We start from the raw sequence: 21,515 nt of genomic DNA, 5'->3' as shown, positions 1-21,515 counted from the left end.
TCTCCAAGTTTCTTGGTGGTATAGTCTATACTGGCAGTTGCACATGGCAAAATCCACTTCCCATGGCTCTGCTCGTCTGTGTATTTTTACGTTTTATAAATTCTATTTATGTATAAATATTAATATATACAAGGTTTTCATTCTTAAGAGTTGTTGAAATATTTTTCTTTTTTTTTTTAAATGTTCTTTTTAAAAAAAAGTTTAATATCTGAGCCATTTAAAATCTGTTATGGTTTCCACCCTTCTAATGTATTTTTTCCCATGGAGAGATTGAACACAATTCTTATTACCCAAAACCTTTTGAGTAACATCAGCTATAGTTTCTTATGAATTTAATTATTCTCCTCTTGCAAAGGTCCCTGTGCCAGAACTGCTAAGTCTGCTAGGAGTTGTCTGCAGGGCACTTCCTTCAGTCTTTCTATGTCCATCCGCTCTCCCTCAAAAGGGGATAATAAAAGTAATGAGTTCTCTTGGTTTCCCCATTCTTGCTTTTTGTCTCCATCTCTGCAAATAAGTTCAGCATCATCAGAGTGAGATAGATTTTGTAAACAGCTCCAAAGGACTAATCTCTTCTGCCCCTAACCGAAAGGACCAGACTCTGTAAGGACCTGCTGTGTAGTGGAACATCAACTTTATTTCTACATTCAGTAACTTAGACTATTAGAGCTCCCCAGTGTTGGGCCTCCCCAAGCCCAGGGCCACTCTGAGCTTTCTTCCAGTATTCCTCCTACAATCTTTCACTGTCTGACCTGCCTCCTTACTTCATTTTTATGGCTCTTCCTTTCTTTCCTCCTCGGTTTTCCCTTCCGCTGGCTTCTGTGCTGCCTTCTGCTCCTTTAAGTGACTGATTGGAAAGAGAGAGGTGAACCAGTATGAATTCGGTAAAGTGAACTTCCATTGTCAGGTATCTTAGAGCTGCTGAGAGAACCTTGAGAAAACAGCCTGAGGTGGGAACACTAAGGACAGCAAAGGTCAAAACTCTTCTGACTGTTGTCTACAAGGTGAATATTACGACTGCCACATATGCTACATGCTAAAATGCATTAAGCAGCTAGATAAGGAGTAGATATTAGTATTTCTTTTTCCCCACGTATCAACTTAGCAGCATTAATGGCACCAAATGAAGTCTTTGCTGACCATTCGATTTCAATGGTTCCTAATTTGCTTACTACTTAATTACAGTTCCACAATTTGTCCTTGAAGTACTTGGGAACCCCATGTAACCTCTAATTCAACATTTATCCAGGCTAAGGCCTGTCTAGCGTCTGAGCATGGATGCTTTTAGTACGGCACTGATGTATGCGAAGGAATAAAGACTGGATCTAACAAAGTAACGCGCTTCTCTTTGAAAATGTTAGGAAGCTAAGAGGTGAAGAGATTTGCAAAACTGACCCATTGCTTCTAGCCTTAAGACTAGACTACAGCATATATTTAAATCCATCAATAAGCACTGAGGGATGGGAATATTTGGGCATGATTAATAGGGCTTTCAGCTGATGAGTCACATGTCAGAACTGATGGGAAACCTAGGGGGAATTTTGAGTCCAACGATGAGCGGTTTAGCCTGCAGCGACTTACAACCTCCAAGGAGTTTGCTGCTGACTGCTCAGGCTCTCAGAACTTGGACATGCTTGCTACAGGCACTAAGGAACAGGCACTTTCAAGAGAATGAAAAGTTCTGTAGTTTGAAGGTGGGTTTCCAGGGAAAACTAGGTCTCCTAAGAAGAAGGATCAGAGAGAATGAAAAAATGAGAGTCTTTGAGCATGGAGGAAGAGGTCTGAAGGCACAGATGCACTGTATTTGCAAATCTTACCCTGGCTTCAGGGGGAGGACAGCGTTGAGCTGATGCTTCTCACACAGGCTTACAAACATGAGTGAAAATGCCATTCAGCTCTGAGATCCCTGCACTCTCACAGCAAGTTTATCAAATGGAAACATAAGACTGACTTCTAGTTTGACTCAACAGGGCTGCTAAGCATGCAAGGTGTTATTTCACCTACCTTTTACTTAGGTAAGTAATGGACTAGCCAAAACCATAATGTCCCTTCACCTTCTCAGGTGAATAAGGATATACTTATTTGATGTTGAGCCAAATTAAAAAAAGAAAGACAAGCCAGGACAGTAAGTGGAGTCACTCACTCCCCTATAGTCCATTGACCCCTGTCTGATTCCGGTCTAACTTGCGCACTAGTTCTGCAATCTGGACTCGATCCAGTGGGATGCTTGATTGCTAAGAGTTGAAGATAAATGTTAGCAAACCTGGATATTTTCAAGCAGAAAAATCCTCCATATCATACTGGGACCCATCATCTTTTAACAGGTGAGCAGATGGCCTGGTGCATGGCAGAAGGGATAGAAAAAAAGCCATGGAGTGGTGCTGGGGAGGCAACTTCACTCTTTTTGGGGTTAAAATTACAAATTTTTGCATTTTTTTGTAAAATAGCATCGTGGCTGGCTAACCATTGCTACTGATCCCAAGCGCATGGTGGTTTTGGCAGGAAGAGAACTGTCTACTTTGTGTGTAGAGGCAAGGGTTTAAATGCCTCTTTCTGACTTTCCCATATCAGTTAGACATAATTAGCTATCAAGATCCTGTATATCCTATACAAACAGCTGACCTCTGTGATTTTACAAGGATCCTGTGATACTCTAAAGTTGATCCATTGTCACTGATGCCATCTACACTATTTATTGGATGTCATAGCATTTCTGTTGGGTGTCAGGGCTCAACTTTTGCAATGGGTAAATTTGGCCTTTTAGTCTGAACAATGTCACCAGCAAGGCTGGTGGCTGTGCTGCAGCAGAGAGGTTTCCCCAGAGCAGCACCCTGCCAGAAGAGCATCCTGGCCGTGCTTTGAGGCACACCTGCATCAAGGCTCTCCGGAAGGCTGCCACAGGGATCTTCGTGTTTCCATCTTTGTCAGTACTCCTAAAAAAGTCCCAGAGTTGCAGGTTGTGTTCTTTCAAGTAATTCTAAGAGAAGCAGAGATAAAATGTGGGCATGACCATGAAACAGCCATTGATACCTGCCTCCAGCTCTCCCCTTATTTTTCCATCTGTCACTCAGCCTATACTGAGCCTATCACTGAGACAGGAGTCCATAACTCCTTGCGCAGCCACCCTATTGTCAGAACAAAATTATTTTGTTCAAGTTAATCCCATTCTTCTCAGTTATACCTCCTTCTCCCCCTCAATTCGAGATAAACCTTGAAATGAGACTCAGTAGCAAAGCTGTTCCTTCTGATAATTGCATATGGTTATTTGGTCCTCTTCCCAGCAGCCACTGCCTGGCTAGGCTGTCTAATCCAGAGACAGCCCGCTCCCCCAGATCTCTGATCACTTGAGAGTTGCTTTCTCTGAATTCCCATCTGTTTGAATGAGGACATATCTGAGTACCATAAATGCTGTTAAAAACTGCAAAGCGTGCTAGTGTCAGTGTCACTAAGCAGCACTGCTTGATGTGAGCTAACAGCCCAAGGTTTTGCTTAAGCTCATCTGAATCCATATCTACAGCAAAGACTCACCCAATTAGCTAAAAATCTGCACAGCAGCTAAGAAACGTGGTGAAGTCGGTTGTGCAGAAGTGCTACTTCACTCAGCAAGGCTCAAATGCTTGCATTGTCTTCCAGCAAGGAGGACAGCACCATCTGCTGCTTTCCTTAGAAATTACAGTCCTTGAGAAGCTAAGTGATTTCTGTTGAAGACAGTGTTTACTTGTAATATCATATCCTACTTTTAAGAAGCATATTAATTTTGATGCTAAAGCACAACTGTCAGTGAAATGGTCTATGAAAGTCAGCTATTGCAGTGGGCTTGTGATGAGAATGGGCACTCATCTGGATCAGACCTGAAATCAATCAGTTTACTTCACGCAGCAAGCAAACATCTATTCAGATTTTTTTTTTCCCCAGTGCTCTCAGATCCCAAGGCATTAGTTTCTCCTGAAGATCAAAGGATTTGCTTAGTAAGTCTGTGTGGACTGAGATATGTGAACATTGTGACAGTCTTTTTGAATATACTCTTCTGAAAGTACTTGGCTGAATTTCCCACTTGGAAGAAAGCTTTCCCTTTCCAAACTCACTCCCACCAAGTGCTTGGAGCATGTATACTGTGTATAGGGGAGCTATGGACCCAAATTCAGTAGCTCACCTGAATCAGTTTATGGGATTTGGATGCTGCTCGGGGATCTTGGCGATACAGCCTTCGACCTCACCATAGATGACATCTAGTTCAGGACGTGTTTGACACACCAAATCCAGCAACTTGATGAAAGTTTCATTCACCAACACATTCTGGTACATAGGAGGAAGGAGAGTGCAGTCAGTGTGGACACCCAAAGAACAATAAAGTATTGTATCGAGTTTTGTATAAACAAATCCATCTAAAGTCAGCATAAACCATTCTCTCCTAAGGGCGGTGACTTCTCCCATCTCTACTCTTTGCTTTCAGGGATCCCAGGCCTAAACAAGTGTTCTTCATCCTTTTTTCCTATGCCTGAGACAGAAAAGGATCTACTAATTTATGTAGAAATTAACTTAATGTAAGCTAGATGTTCATCAGGTAAATGTCTACACCGAAGACCTCTTAAGTTATTCAGGTGATTCATGCCCACCCCTGAGATAGTTCTACATGGGTCTCCTCTCCATTTGGTTAACATGAAGACTGCAAATTGAATAGTCAACGGCCAAAATGTACCATACAGTTCTGCAAAAATAAATTTTAAAAAATTTCGTCCAAGGCCTACAAGGATTAGTATCCTCAGCAATGTAGCCCAGACAAGAAAGATGCATCTATCTGGCAAGGGTCCGGGTCTCCGGGTGAAAAGAATGCTTGGTAAAGCACTATTTCATTGTGTAACCCTAATAGGAAGCTCCAGGCAGCAGTACAAGACCTAATGTTTGTTTTTTCCTGAGGATTTCAAACAGGGTAGTGACAGCTCAGCGTTTCAGTGCTCACGCTGTGAGTTTTCTGGTTTCGTACTTACAGAATGGGCAGCAGCACAGTGTCCTGATTTAGGGTTTTGTGACACTAGAAAGTAAGACTATCGATGCAAATATTGATGTCACTGCATTTTATTCTCCTAAATTGAAGTTATGACAACTTTGCCTTGGCCAATCTTTTGAAACTGTGATTATGATTCTGTTCACACCCACGATGGCAGAGGAATTGTTCATATATGATGTTAGCTATATATTTAATTGTTGGAAATTTCAAGGCAGTTCAGGGAACTCGTGAATGCTTCTGTTTTCTGTCATTGAAGGAGGTTTCCAAGGCATCAGGCACTGTATTTTTTCGCCGAAGTGTATTTACCAAGTCTCCCAATGCATTCTTATAGCTGCTTTTTTAGAAGCTTAAGATCTGCTGATCTTAAGACACATCTAGAAGTTTGTGATCTACTGTGCAGTAAGCTCTTGACTGTTACTATTCAAAGACAGTCTTGAACGAGTCTGGGTCTGGCTGGGTTTATGAGTTTTCCTTCACCACCAATGGTTTTATGGACGCAGAGTGAGTCTCTGAAGAAGCCATCCAGACATCCCTGCACCATGCACTAGCAGAGCGTCCTAGTCCTGGGCACAGTACAGGAGAGCCCGAGCTGTCTCTGCTGCCTGCCAGCTCTTCCCAAGGCTCGCTGGCCTGGACTTGGCCCCATGAGAAAGCCAGTGGACCACCAGTGTGGCCTCGGAAGCAGCATAGCTGAAGCACCGCGTCTGGCCTAACACACCGCTCTGGGGCTGGGAGGCACCTGGAGGGACCCAGCCTCTGCATTTCTGCGTCTTTGACACAGTCAGTTCGCAGTCCAGAAAAACAGCACATGGACAGCTGAAAAGCGATGGCATTTTCTTTTGTACTGTGATGGTGAAGATGGGTGTGTGCTGGCTGTTTTTGTTCATGACTTCTATTAAATATTTGATAGTGTCTGCAAGTTGAAACCCTGTAAAGAATTGATTGTGAAATGAATGTAGGGAACAGTCACGTTTAGAAATGTTGTTAGAAGCAATAAACTGTTGTTAAACATGTGCCTTTCTATCACCTCACCTTTATTAGTGCTGTCAAATCCTTGCAAAGGTTTGTAGATATGATCCTTATTCAAAATTCCTCTTACAGACACACTAATTATTCATTCTTTAGAAGTCAAGACAAACATTCATCACTGGGAAAAGGGGTGGATGGGCTTTTGTTTATGTCTTCCCTTAAATTTTCTATAAAATATTAAAACCTTTACTAATTTCTTAAAAGTTGAAGACAGCATAAGATCTTTGGAGCTGTATATTTGCAAATACTCTGAATTGAAATGCAAGTCTCCCTGCATCACAGGTGGAATGAAGTCTGTCAGACAGATTAGATGTTTGCCTACAAGCATTTGGTTGGGATACTGAAATGTCACTGCAAATTTATGCCATTGACCATTTATCTTGTGAAATGCCAGGTAATTTAGAGTTTTTGAAGGGTGAGGTGAAGAGACCATCTGTTAACCCTAGAAATCAGAAATGCATAGTGAGATTTAGGTTGGACTGAAGATTCTTAATGTTAATTAACTCCTTGCCTCAAAATTTCTTGAGTGCCTCATTTTAAATAAGTGCATTTCAATAATTTGTTTAATTTCTCAGAATTTAGCTAAAATACATTGCTCTTTCCAAGTGTATGAATTGTTTAGGTCATTAGTAACAAAACTAGAAGAACCACATGTACTGTAACGAAGTCCTTTACCCCCACACAGTCCGTTTTAGTTTTTCTTTGCAGAATGAGGCCTGACTCCTTGCAGGCTTGGCAAATAATTCTCTTTGATCTTAATTTATGTGGGAAGAATTGTCTGCCTTAGAGGAATGCTGTTCTTCAGATGATCTCTGTTGAAAGCTCTTGATACTCTCAGGAAAGACCATAGATGAATATTATATATTCTGCCTTGGTTTAGTTGCTTTCCTCAATACAGTAACCACAGGACAAAGCAACATATGCAGATATAACTTCAATACAACCCATTACACGAATCTCCAAAACTGCCCATAAACTTTTTTTTAGCTTGTCTGAAGTGTGAACATGTTATTTATGTTCCCAGTCCCAAACCTAATCTCTATGAAAATGCTCTTTCCTTTAATCGTGGTGCTCCCAAAGGTGGATGGAGGGCCCCGAGGCCCCTGACACCTTCTGTAACTGCTCCCATGAAGCAACAATGCGTGGATGGGAGGGCCAGGAGCAGACTGATGTGTGCCCAGGTCTCTCCTTAGCACTGGTCTGCAATCCAACCCCTACCCCCACTCAGCAGCTCAGAAGCATTTCTGGGTCTCCCATTTTAGAAGCAGCGTGTGAGGTTACAACAATATGTGCTGTGCTCCTGACTTGCTAAGCAGTAACATACTAAGATTTGGCCTCTTTGATGTTTTTTTCCTTCCACACCAGTCTTTTAATGTTGGTTTTTTTCTGTTTTGTTTTTTTTTTTTTTTTTTAAGTAAAATTGCTTTGCTTTCAACGCCTTGAAGCATCCATCTTCTTCTACATCTCATACATATTGACAGGGTATCAAAGCGCTTCACAGTATCTAGTATCTGGGCCTACTCTGGAGGCAGACAGCTCAGGGGATGAAGAGAATTCATCTTCTAGTGGGATTTCACTCCTTGTTCTTGTTCTGCTATTGCAAAATGAAAGGGAGTGAAATGCAGTGATACTAAAGGCATCTCTCCCCAGACCTAGACCAAAGCACTATAATTTCCACATGGTTCCCAGAAGGGCTGTCAAATAGTAGTCTTTTTTTGTTAATGGCGGTGCATAAATGAAACAAACAGCAAGTCTCAAAACAGTTTTGGAAGGGGGCAGCTCTGTGATCCACCTCGTTCCTAAAAATGTATAGTGTATGGTCCTGGAGGCTTTCCAGCACAGAAGGTCTTACTGAGATGTTGATCTCCTCCATCATGGATCTGGGGTTCTTTCTGACAGATGTGACTAGTGCAGTGGCACCTTCCATGGTCAGGGGATTATTTGCCATCTGTGGAAGAAGAGACATAGATTCAGACATGGTGAGAATGAGGGTTTAATGCCTGGCAGAAGGTGTGCTGCCGCCTCAGGGATGACCCTTTCTTCCCATTCTTCAGCAGGGCTGTAGAATAACTGTGGTCCCTTTCAATGGATTTATCTGTTATCTCACCATCTCTTGCCTCTGTTCCACAAAACTGTGCAATGCAGCTTCCTAGTGGAGTTGCCTTCTCACCTTCTCTCTGTCTCCTTGTGTGAGATTCCACATACCAGGTCTCTCACATCTGTCACGCAGGAATATATTGTGTGATGGGGAGAGGCTAAGGCAATGGGCTGCATTTGAATGTGTGCTTGTGAGTGGGGCCGCTCTGGATGGGGATGTGCCTCTCGGGACATTTCCCATACCCTTGGTTCCTTTTGGCAGTACAGCAGATCAGAGCTCAAGCTGATCGTCTGCCTCTGGCCTACAAGGTCTAGCACTCTGGTGTTATGAAGTCGGCATTGCCACGTGCGTCTCTTAGTGTGTGAACATCAGCTCTCCCCCACCTTGGACTTCATGTGCAGCCCCCACTCCAGCTATTTGAAAGAAAACTTTCTTGGTTAACATTTGCCAGCAGAAGACATGTCCTCCTTTAAGTCCTTTGTGTTATCACCTCCTAAGACACCCTGTGCAGCTACATAAAGAGAGGAATGCCTTGGTGCGAGTCAGTGACCTATCCTCGAGCCAGGTTAAGAGCAAGGCAAACAGACATATTTATTTGCATAATTAAACCAGCAGCCCCAAAGCCTGATGTGGTTGCAGTGATTTACAAAGATAGGGGTGTCCAAAGACAGGCCTACATGAACAGCTTTAAAGATGCCCCTCAACCACCATATTGCCGTTTGTAGGCTCTCAGGATGGTTATGTTAGATCTAGCTGAGAATGAAGCGCGTAAGCAAGCTGACTTTTCTCAGCTGAATTCCCAGAGAATGATCTTGGATTGAGAAGATGTTTTAGCTCTCAGCCCTAACCTCTGAAGCCAGCTTGGCTGTTCACTCAGTTTTGTCCTTCCCAGGATCATGGATCCCTAGGTTGCTAGAAGGCAGTTTTGGCTTTCTTTTTCCAGGACTTCATAATACTCCTCTCCTTTCGGTAGTGCTGTGGCATTGCCCTGATGTGGCAATGACAGTTTATCCTGTGTTTGAATAAATTTTTAGCAAATCATGAAGACACTGAGAAAGGCAGACTCTTCATTGTGAACCTTTGCCTTAGGCTGAAATGCATATTACGTGTACATATGTACCTTCACATCTACGTTTTATGTATATATGCAGACTTGTTGAATGTCTAGGTTCTCACTTGACTGAGACTAGGACATGGCAGGAATTGACCACTTCAGGGTGATAGGAGGTGTGGGGTTATGTCAAGTCAGTCCCTGGGGGATTTTTTGAGGGAACAGTGCAATTTAGTTGCCTTGGCAGAAATTCACGGGATAGAATTTCCTTCTGCTCTGCTCACCTTCAACCCAGAGCAATACTAATTTCCTCCCATTATAGCTCAGGCAGCTCACCTGTCTTGTGTCCCTCCTGACAGATCTTTCTACTCCCTCTGTTTATTCTTCCAACCATGCCTGAGCTTTATTTTACCTTCAGTTTTCCATTGACTTCAAGGCCCTTGCAGAGCTTCTTGGCTCCCTCATTGTTGATCTGGTTGTTGCTGATGTCCAGGTGAACCAGCACATTATTGACTTTAAGAGCTTCTCCGAGGGCCACTGCTCCCTCATTGCCAATGCCATTCCAAGAAAGGTTGAGTATTTTCAGCGCACCATTGCCCTCCAGAGAGAGAAGAGAGATCTTAGCTACTGCACACCCATCTTCTGCACCACCCTACCCTTTCTTGCCCGGCTGAGAAAGGAGCATCCCTCAAGTTATACCCAGGCAGCCCCAATGAATCCAACATCTCTGCAATGTCACCAGGGTCTCTCCAACCATGTAAGTCACTAGACTTGCTCACTGCTTTAGTCTTTCTCCTGGCACTGACTGCCACTGTCAGTAGGATGAAACTTGCTAGAGCTACTGAATCCTGCTCAGACCTCAGGGATTTGAGTTCCCAGTCAGTGTTTCCACCAGCTCCTGGAAATAACCACTGTGAAGGGTATCACAAAACAGGGGCATTCCTACCCTGAGGCCTGTGCTCAGTGCTACTGTCCCCTTCCTCCTCAGGTGGTTCCAGCTCAGGTCCAGAATCTCCAGTGTTGTGTTGCTGGCTAGGAGAGAGAAACTGGGATGTTAGCTCATGAAGAGTGGTCTGCACACAGCTGCTGGCCCACACTTAGGGAATAAGAGAAAGTTTGCTGGAGGTTCAGCAACAGCCTTCATTGACTGCAGTAGGAGGAACCTGTACCTACAGAGTCTTTTCTGTCCACAGCGCCCAAAGAACTGAGAATGGGCTGTTGATCACAAGCAGAGAGGGAACACAGGTTTTTTTTCCAACTTAAAGAATAAGTTGTGAAGGAGGAAGGTTGAGAGAGAGAGCATTTCTTGTATTAATAGACATCGTCTGTGTTTCTCACTGCAAAAAATGACTGGATTCTCCTTGCCACATCTAAAATATCAAGACTCACTCTGCATATATTTGATTAGCAGAAGAGAGGAATTCAGCTTCGTATGGTAGCTGTGCCCAGCTGTATACGTGCCAGTGCAAATTCACATGCATAGCACACCTCATGGTGTAAGTTCTACTTAGAGCAGGGTATGTGTGAATTGTGTCTACTGAGACACTGGGAGGGGTAGGACTTGCTGCCAACACTTGCTTCTCATTCTCAGAGAGGATTTCTTCTACAGATTTTTCGTGGTTAGGAGGTTGGATGGAGGCAGATGGTGAGTTTAGCTGACTTAAAAATATTCTCTTAAGAAGCAAAACAGAAAAGTAGTAGATTCTGCAGTAATCTCTACTGCTCCTGCCTCAAGAAAGCTGGAAGGAGAGAAGAGCTGTGAGACCTTTAAGTTTGGAGAGGCATCTTTCTAGGCTAGCAAGGTCACAAGTTTTGGTACTGATTTCTGCGTTGCCTGCAGGCTTGTCCAAGACAGGGGCACATTGCCTTGGCCCTCACTGCAGTTTCAATTGATCCATCTTTTAAAGACATGGACTGTAGTTAGAAAGAAGCTCATATCAGTGGAAATATCGAACCAGGAGAAGGAAAGTGTTAATTAAACTGAAAGCATTGTGTTACTGAAATGCTGAAGGAGCACTGGACGCTCACAGCACATTCTTGTAGCCATTGTGGTAGCAGGCATATTGGACATGCTGAGGGAAGAAGAGCCGTCAGATATTCATGCAAGTCTTTCCCAGTACACTAACAGCAGCTGAGATTACTAAAGGACTGTGACTGTTTTGTTTCCTTTCCCTCTCCAGATGTACTAGCACACTCTGGGTCTCACTTTGTCTGAACAGACAAATTAGGCAGTTTAATTTTATTTCTTCCTAATCTGTTTCACTTGCTGCTTGCTGTGCAATGGCTCAAACCATTAGAATTTGGGCTACTTAAGAAAAATTGAAATCACTCCTGAACTTTGCAATCAAAAGCTTAAAACATTCAACAGTTCTGATCCTATTAGATTTTAGTAAAATGCAATTTTCTGCTTTATACTCCCTGAGGAACTTCTCTTTCAGCTCTCTTCTCTCTGACACAGACAGCTCTGTTACTGTGGCTTCTCATCCTGAATTTGTGTTCTGATACACTAGTTGTAGTTGCTAGATGAGGTGGTGATGAGGGTGAGCCTGTGGACCAGGCAGGAAGCTCTCAATTTGGGTGTTCTGTCTTTTGCATGACCCGCCAGGTCGTGGGGTATTTTTGCTGGAGAAGGAAATACATGTTCACTGTGCTGACGCCATCAAGTTCCCCAGTGCCTGTACTCCTGGCTTTGTGGGAGTAATAAATTGAATTACCGAGCATCTGTCCCAGGAGCTGTCCTCCCTTCTCATGGAACTCACTGTGGCCAAGATCCAGCTCCTTCACTTGGTAATTGCCCTGCAGAGAGACAAATGTGCAGACACAATGAGATCTTCCAGCCGGCTGCAACCAGCTGCCACGCCGAGGCCCCCCCATGAGGACAAAACAGAGGGATATCAGGCACACTGAAATCTTCTGTGCATGGGAGATCATCAGCACAGAGACTGAGGCTCTGCGTGCCCCAAAACAAAGCTTTGTCAGGCATGTAACATCACAGTGATTATCTTCCCAAAACAGCAAAAGCGATGGGACTTTGTGTTGTGCAGACTTCTCTCACACAGCTCACATCTGGCCTGCAGCACATCCTGCAGTTCTGTTCCTGCCCCTGTCTCACTCCCACCACTGGACCCTGACCAAGAGCACTTTCTGGTATCACGTCAAGGCCTTGCTTCAGCTCAGCTTCTGATGGTGCTCAGTGACGCAGATGGCTTTGAGATAGGAACTAACCAGAGAAGTCAAGCGTCTTCTTTTTACTGGAGAATTGCAAAATGATATGAAGTTGGGTTACTTATGCTTCTTGAAAAATTTTTGTCACCCAGATGCCATTCTGTTGCTCTGTTACACAGTCCTGAAGGTTTGTTTCTCAGCTAGACCTCACACGGCTGTCCTGAGAAAATGTTAATGCAGTCCATTCTGCTCTGTGTCCTCTCAACCTCTCTCATTTCTGAGTTGAGCAAGAGGCACTTAGCAGAATTATGCCAGGAAATCATATGGGCATTGACAAGTGAAATCATGCCAAGTGAGTAGCAGCTTCAAGATGAGGAGTGTCTGTTACACAGCCAGGGCTGCAGATGACCTTGGATTTCAGGTAACTCACCATTAATGCCTCAGCAAAGTACGATGCAGTCTCCTCTCCAAAGTTGTTTCCTGGGGAGGAAAAGTATGTTAGCAGTGTGCTGACCTCTCCCTCAGCACTGAGCTGGGGTCTGCAGGAAGCTGTGCTTTTAGGTGGAACCTCCAGTTAATCATGGCCCACGTTGGGCTGTAAGAAGTTAGCCACTATTCCACTTTGCTCCATAGAGTAGAATTACCCCAAGATGTGGGACACACTCCAGCAATTATCTAAGTTTCTTGTAAGGGACTGGTTTTCAGAGGTGCTGGAGATTGAGCAGGCCAAATATTTAATCACATCACTATAAAACTGAATTTCCACTGTTACTCTGGATTCCCGTCAGAGACATAGCTGAGAGATTGATTTTGCCCATAGTCTGACCAATATTCTCAGGATGAGAGACTGGAATGAAACACATCTTATTTCACTTCCAGTGCCATCACTCTTTGGGTGCATACAGCCCACCTGAAAGCTGAAGAGCATGGAGGTAGGACATGTTATCCAAAAGCAAACTGGCAATGGCTTCAGCTCCTGCAGCGTCTAGGTGGTTATTGGAGATGTTCTGGAAGGAAAGAAGAGAGGATAAGAAGGATGAGTCCAAAGAATGTATTAGTTTTATTGTCTTCTTAATGCCCAAGGTATCAAGATGCAAGATGAGCAATAAGAGAAATGTCAGCCAGACAGTAATCAAAGTGTGACTTATAGGTGTGTTTAACCCTGTATCCTTCCTAACAGGAATAAAGACCTACCGTCATCAGTTTCAAGTAGGTCTTTGTCTTCAGTGAACCAAGAGGCATTTGACCAAGAATCTTTTCTTCCTGTGTAACACAGGCGCCATAGCCTATCAAAATTCATTTTGTATACCCCAGTTTCAGATCAAAGGAACATTCGTGCCAGTTCATATCTGAAAGTTTTGCATTATTCCCTTAATCTATTTAGAAAAGTTTCCCCATGTCGTATTGGAGAATGAAAAGTTCCTGACCAAACTATTTTTCCCATTGGCTCAGCATGAACTAGACAGACTTAGTTATGGTAATTATTGTCACATCTGCTAATGAAGAGAGCAGTTCCAGACTCACCAGACTGCCATCACATGTGCAGTTCTGCTTTTCAGAAGCTTGTGCTTTTAAAAAGTAGAGCAGCATAAAATATCATGACTTTCAGAATATGAAAATTTTCTCAGGGGAACAACGGCTATTTAGTTAAATTTGTAATGGAACTAAATGGTTTTATTTCATATGATTGAACTTGGTGAGCAATAATTTTGGCTACAAACTACGCCAGATTGGGCACCAGTTCTTGAAGAGAGAAATTCTCTCGTAGCATCTCTGCTATGCATATGGCTCCTTCTGCCCGAATGCAGTTGTCTTCCAACTCTAGATGGGTGACAGTTGCGTTGGACTGGGAAGACACAAAGACACACAAAAAAAAATGCTGAAAAGTTATTGAAGGGGATAGTCTCCTCAGTTCAACAGACACTGGACATTTCCTTCAAACCTCTGAAGGCACTGCAGATCCTGAGCAGGACAGTGATCAGGCGACGTGGCAGAGCCATGGCAGTGGGAGCTGGCATACAAAAGCTTTTTTTTGAGAGGCTGCAAGTGGGTAGGACTTCCCATTGCTTTCTGCCAGCCTGAAGATCCAGGTTCAGATCCAAGCTCTGATTCAGGCATCCTGGGCCTGTCCATTGGTGAGCGTGGCACATCCCCGTGCAGGACCCAGAGTGGGGGATACTAATCCCTCCAGCCCTACTTCTGGCCCCATAGAGGTTAGGAGCACTGGGGGCTTGTGTCCCATGGAAGAGCATGAGTTTGCTTTTGGGGGTAACTCTAGCAAAGGCCAGCAGTTGCCACACAAGACTTTCCTGTGCAGGGGATTAGAGACATAAGGGATGCTCAGAGCTCCTGTGGGGAAGATATATGACTTTTTGTCCCACACTGTGTACTCCAGTGATGTCTTCCAGGCCTGACAGAGGCTTAAAATGCCCATTTTTCTTGAGATCAGTGGCCCCAGTCTTACTGGCTACTCACCACCAGAGCAATAGCAATGGCTTTGACACCTTTGGGTCCTAGACCATGGTGGTTCAGGTTTATATAAGGCTTGGCCAAGTTCTGAATAAAGTGTGAGACAGGCACCACCTCCATCAGCCTGCATGCTTCCAAGTACAGCTATGTGCCTGTAATGCCCACAAAGGCCTCCTCAGGATCTACAGAGAAAAAGTATATCGATGAGTGGTGCATTCAGTGTCCTTCCTCCTCTTGTAAATAAATTAACAATAAAATTAAGTAACACTATGCAACAACAGTAGGGTTTTAGTCTTAAAGGGCTATCGTCCCCTGGGTCTCCCCATCCCTTTATCCCAAACTGCTAAGAGTTAATGTATCCTGCTTGCTTCTCCATTTGGCATCCAGTGACTTGCTGCAGCTTCTCACCAGTCTGCAATGTGACTAAAACTTTCTTGGTGTAATTGAGAATTCTCGACATCAGGCAAAAACATTTTCATCTTCTTTTTCTTCTTTAAAATCTTAATTGAAGCATGCAGCTGATATTGCCAGCAGAGCTAGGGCAGCTCAGAACATTTTGGCTTACAACCAGCAGAAAGAATCCCAGCATTCTCATCTTGGCCATTGGACGTTGTTGACACAGCTGCAGTGAGACATATCACTGCAGCTGGCGGCTATATTTCCACAAAAACCTGTCATTTGGAATTTCTTCACCAAACCCCATACTTAGAGCTCATATTTCTCCATGTTGTTGTATGCACTTAATGGTCTGACCTCAAGACAAATTCCCCTCTCTTCAAAGCCATTTTCCAGTTCAGTCTGAGGCCTCTAACAAAAAAGTGGGTTTTTTTCTTGCATTCTTATGTTTTTTTTTAATTTTCCTTCCATTTATAACAAGTTAAAAAGTTCTTAAATTATGGACAAATCCTACTGTTACAAAAATGAGTGCAAGACATGTTTAGTTGGACTGACTTCACTAGGCAGGAGATAAGAGGAGAGCCACCAGAAAAGTCTGGGACAGTTGTGGCAAACCTATGGCACGCAGACTGCAATCGCTATGCAGTATTTCATAAACAGGGCCACAGTTCCATCCCTGACTTCAGCCTGCTGCTCCTGCTGCCCAGGCAGCAGCCTGGTCTGGTAATGTTGGTTATTAAGGACTAGAGGAGAGAAGAAGGAACAAAGGAATAGTCATGGTGTATAAAGAGCAGTTGAAGGAAAATGCTTGACGTCAAAGGGAGAGCTCTTAGAGGGAAATTCATGCCCTCTGCCTTTATCAACTGCCAGATTAGATGTGGTTGTCAGGACCCTGGCAGGGTTCTGTCCTTGGTCTCCATTTCGGATATAAACCAGGTGGTAGGTACAACTCTGTAAGGGGAAAGGCTGGTGAGGGCAGATGGTGCGAAAACAGTCACCTTCAACCTCTAGATCAGCGTCAGAGCCTTCTGTGGCCTTCTCTGCTGAGGCATCAGCCAGTGACACAGACTCCGGAGACTCACTGGTATTCAACGTCTCTTCATTCTGGTCTGCCATGAAACCAAACAGATTCATGTTGTCAGTGCAAGCCCAGCACAGATGTGACTCCCTGATGTGACAGACTGACTCTCACTGAAGCCTGTGCCCCTCTTCAGCATGCTATGGGTGTGCTCCTTCCCCAGCCCGCTTCGTGCCCACCGCTCCCTGTGCACTGTGTGCCTGAGGTGCTGGTCCTGGCACGGGGACGGCTCACTCTGGGGCTGCAGATTTGCAGACTGGCCATGGCTCTGCAGCTTTCAGAAAGAGCCCTGCCCAAATCCAGCATGCAGCCCATGTGCAGGGGACTCGCTGTTCTCCTGCATTGGGGCTTCATTCCTCATGAGCTGCCTCTCTCCCCTTCTGCAATTTCTGAGATCACAAGGCAACAGCAAATTTCCCCTCCCTGTCCCAGTCTCCCACCAGCCTACAAGACCAGCCTGTGCCAGTTCTTCCTAGCTGTCCTGAACTGACTCACACTTCCCCAGGCACTGGCGGGACACAGCTGGCTGACTGCTGTCAGCCTGGGAATCCTCTGAAGTACTCTTCAAGCATGGCAGAAGAGAAAGCATTTGGATGCTATTGTACATTGGGACTGAGTGTAACCAGACCCACTGGAAGTGGTACAGCTTCTCTTGCCTGCAATTCAGATTTTATTTTATAGATAGAGAGAAGGAGAATTTGGAAAATTCCTTTTCAAGGGGAGTACAAAAATAATGAAGAGTAATTTTGCCAAAATAATTTCTGGCTAATAACAAAATACATACTTTTTTCCAACTCTTAACTTTTCTTTTCATTCCCTGTCACTGCTTTCATTACCTTCTTCTCTCATTCCTTATTTCCCTTTAGAGCTCCAGGCTATTGACCTGTAGTTTTTTTGCCCTTCTTGAATGTCATTTAGCATTGGTGTGTGACGTGGAGCTTGCAGCATGGCTGTTCATGCAGACTTGTGTGAGGGAAAGACTGGCCAGCTGGCACCCACATCACCACATTTCAACCAGCCCTGCAGCTGCAGCTCCTTCATTAAAACCATTTCCTTCTGCCAGACTTTATTTGTTCAAATGATGGGTTTACTTGCATTACTTTAGCATGATAAAGACAAAAGAATGAGTAAAAATAGGTTTAAATCCCATAAAAAGAGCTCACGAGACAAGTAGAACCAAAGATTTGGGACATTATGATAGTACCCCCTGATCCTCTTTGCTTAATGGCCCTACAGTGCTGCACATCTGATAAAAATAAACTTCCCGCTCTGGGGAACAGCCTTTGTGTGCTGCACAAAACCCATCCAGACTGCATCATCTCCTGATAATGTGGCTGCCATGTGCCCAGTACATCAGCCACCCTGCAGTGTGCGGACCGAGCCTTCCAAGGTAGGTCCAGAAGTGGTCCCTGCACCCCTGTGGAGCTGCAGAAGTTGGCACTGATACAGAAAATAATATTGTTATTCAAGCAGAATTTTGAAAAGCACTGAGTCATGGTTAGTGGTGTTAAAACCAATGCAGTGGAAAGTGATGGGTCTAGAGACTCCTTTATCACCCTCTCCTTTCCCCAGCTGTTGGGTTTGTGGTCAGCCTGCCTTGTGCACGGCTCGTACCGGTCATGAGCCGGGAGCTAGGAGGGGAGTTCACTCCATGGTTTGGCGTGCTACTTACATCCAGATAACTGCAAATCCCATCTCTCGTGCTGGGTTAACAATGCCTGTTCTCTGAGTATGTTGCTTTACGCTGTCCCCTCATTTGTGTTGTACAAATACTCGATCATTCACACTATCAATTTATACTTCAGGACCTCTGTGGAGTAGCGAAAATGTTGATCATCTTTTGTCTCGCATTGCTGCAAGGTCCTAGTTCGTGCTGCAAAACTAATGAAATGTTCTTTCTTAGAATCACTAGTAATAGCGATGGATGTAAAGGTCAGATGAAGATTTTAATAAATTGTTCTCCTTCTCTGCCAGGACAGAATCTAATTGATGTATGCTAAGGAATTTCAGCTGTGAAAGAAAGCCACCAAGGTTGTCCTCACTTCTTTCATTCTCTTCGTTGAAAGTCTGGCATAAGAAATACATCAGAACAACAGCTCAACTGGGGCAGCTCATGAAATGGAACATAGCATTTTGCAGTATGATACTGCATGCAAAATTATACTAATGTAAACATGCAAATGTAAGCATTTTTTTGCATTCTGTAAGGAATCAGTTAATTCAACGATGTGTCAAACTATATGATTATACTAACTTTGGAGTATTAACTGTTGAAGGAATCTATGAGGAAACAGCTGTGAGACACGTGATTTTGTACCTAAGCAAACTCTAAGCAAAGTATTTAGGAATTAATATCCTAAATGTTTTCATTTATTGAAAAAATGAGAATTTAGGTTTATTATGATTTAGAAAATGTGTGTGCCCTAGCTTTGTCATCTAGTCAAGACTATAAAATCTTTATCTCTTTATCTTTATTTTAAGTCATGCTACTGTGGATATCAAAAGACTTATAGAGAAATTAAACAAATAAAACATAGAAACAAATAAAATACAGATTTTTTTCTCACTCCTAACATAAATAATTTAGAACAAGAAAAAAGCAAAACAACCAGATATTTTGACAACATTTTGTCTCTGGAATAAAGTAGGATTAACAATTACACCATTCTCTTCGCTGCTACTGCCAGTCAAATTCATCCAGCCTTTTGCCCGCAATTATTTAATCCAATATGTAAGGGAAAATGGCAACCAACTATTAACTGACCAGGTATTTCCTAGTGATAATATTTTTGAAGTTAATGCTGTCAAAAACCCATGAGAAATAATAATTTTAATATAATAATTTGGGTTTGATAGCAGGTGATTAATTATGTCAGATCCCACTTAAGGAGTGAAAGGTTCAAGAGGTCACAGCCAAGAACAGAAACCTCGTTTGCAGAAAAGCTATCTAAAGCGGACAAATCCCAAATAGGCAATAAATGATTATTGCTGGATCAAAAAAGCCCCCAGAGCTACCTTTACAGAAAAATAAGAAAGGATATTTAGACAAATGTAATTTTGAAACAATGGAAAATATTCTGATAAAGGATCGCATCGATTAGAACATCCATTAGGGAAAATTATTATTTAACACTTCATAAATTGCATTATATTCTATTTAAATACAGATAAACAAGAACGAAAGATAGAAGTTGCCCCACATATCTGACTACCTTACAGTAATTGCATTACGAAGGAAAGTAAGAAATTAATTTGTAACGACTAAGTGACAGGCCAAAGGAGGCTTTGAACTTTGAGAGGAACCCTTACGCTAAGCTAGGAAGTTGGGCCAAAGCCCTGCGAGCAGACCCAGAGCCTGACGCTGCCAGGTACGAGCACAGCCTGACGGCAGCAGGTTCAGAAAACTCTTCTGCCCGTCGCACCCTGCCTGTCCTGCTGGGCAGTGGAGGGCTCAGACAGGATCTGGTCTCACAAGGTGCTGAGCTCCACACCACCTCCCGTGGGAATCAGGGGCAGCTGAGGGGAGTTGCCTGGAAGCTGACATTGGCAAGTCCTCCTCTGGTGGATTTTACTTTTTCTGAGCTGCTCCTGGATGGCTGCTCCTGTCTCAGGGTGCTGGCACCCCGTTCCTTCTCACTGCTGCCTTCCCACCTGGTGATGAGCCTGCAGCAACCTCGGTCCCTACTGAGCACTGGAGATTTGCCTTTGGCCATTTCTGACTATTTCTGAAGTGAGTTTGCTAGTAACTAAACACTGCACCTGCGTCTTGCTCTGACTCGTTCTCCGTGTCACCAGCAGCGAGTGGTGGGTTCATTTGCTTTTTCTCTTCTGTAAGTGAAGAGTTCATAGCCACATCCTAGACCCTGTAAGTTCCTCACACCTACAACAAAAAGGGCAGCCGCTCAGCTACGGTTAAAAAATCTCCAGGAGGACTGGTGCCACTTGTAAGATCTGTGTTCTTCATCTATGCTGCTCATGAACAGGACAATACCGCTGCAGGGGCTGGCCGGGCATCACAAGAAAGCCCTGCAGAGCCTGCGGCCGCCCTGTCCCCCCACCGTGCCGCTGCTACCCTTCTGTGACCTCGTCTGCACCTTCTGACTCCGAGGGGCGACATTCAGTGCTGGAAGCCCTGTTGCTCTGGGATCCCATCGATTCCCAGACAACAGATGAGGTTTTGGCTGTGAGACCCCGCCAAGACGTATCAGACAATAGTGCCAAGCTGCTGGTAGGAGTTGTCCTCTCCTTTTGAGTTCGTATTCCGGTTTGTACGATTTCATGAGAAAGCCAGACAGCAGCAGTTACAGTCTTAGAGGAGATGAGGATTGAAGGAGTGTATTCACCTTACTGGTCTCAAACAGATTCAGACTTCTCTGCTGCCAAATTCCCCATCCATTCGGTAATAAAGTGTGGCTTGCAAACATGTCAGCACTTAATGGGGCCTCAAACCAAGTACTCATTCAACCCACCAGCTACTGTTGGATCCAAAATTGGTTCAATACTTATTATTTCACATCATCTATACCGAGGACTCTTTAACCTTTCCTAAGGGGTTAAAACCAAAACTGTAACAGAAGAGGCTTTCTGATAAAGGTTGAGCAGAACTAATACATACACTTAGAAATCTTCCCATCTTTGTCTTCTGAGCAATGCTCAGTGAACATCATCTCTCGTACAAATTTTGAAGTTTATGTAGCCTACACGGTGTAATATGGGCTATACAGAGAGGAAGAAAGAGTCCATTTCCCCAAGGGCAGGGTATTTTTAGTGGTTTTATTCCTCTGGGTTCTACATAAACCTCTCAAGTAGTCCAGTCATTAGAGGCCATAGTAGGGTTTTATTTGGATATAGAACAAAATGCCGCAAAAGCCAGTGGACGGTTTGACCCTGAAGCAGATGATCATCATCAGCTTTGATTTTATCGCCAAAGTTTGTAAATATTTTTTCTACTGTAGGCAAAACAACTGTGGCTGTCCGGATGCTTGATTGTTTGTGGTACCGGCTAACATTCTTCTCTGATTTCAGTCTAATTATCCTGATGTGGGTTGGGTCTGAAGATACTTTCTTAGATTTTTCCTTTTAAAGAATAGCGTTGTTTTAAGTCATCAGCCCCTGATATTCCAGATCCTTCCTCTGAGGAACACCCTCCATTTTCTGCCTAAAAACCAATGATGGTTCCAGAGTTTTGCTTACTGCAGCAGGAGATGGGAGACCACAGTTCGGT

General features: G+C 43.8%; 1 protein-coding gene across 1 annotated transcript; it reads right to left on the bottom strand.

Moving 5' to 3' along the window:
* Positions 1–768: 768 nt before the first annotated feature.
* On the bottom strand, positions 769–20,138 carry LRRC74A (leucine rich repeat containing 74A). The gene is given in 17 exon segments (XM_075427146.1): positions 769–844; positions 1,815–1,819; positions 2,160–2,231; positions 2,867–2,974; positions 4,151–4,164; positions 4,167–4,293; positions 7,887–7,982; positions 8,915–8,923; positions 9,596–9,781; positions 10,130–10,215; positions 11,898–11,979; positions 12,779–12,828; positions 13,259–13,355; positions 14,087–14,194; positions 14,824–14,999; positions 16,212–16,317; positions 20,055–20,138. Coding segments are annotated over 17 exon segments (1,482 nt in total).
* Positions 20,139–21,515: the final 1,377 nt, after the last annotated feature.

This window comes from Opisthocomus hoazin, chromosome 7, assembly GCF_030867145.1.
Source record: "Opisthocomus hoazin isolate bOpiHoa1 chromosome 7, bOpiHoa1.hap1, whole genome shotgun sequence".
NCBI classification, from domain to species: Eukaryota; Metazoa; Chordata; class Aves; order Opisthocomiformes; family Opisthocomidae; genus Opisthocomus; species Opisthocomus hoazin.
The sequence above is the reverse complement of the archived record's forward strand: the minus strand, read 5'-3'. Positions and strand labels throughout refer to the sequence as shown.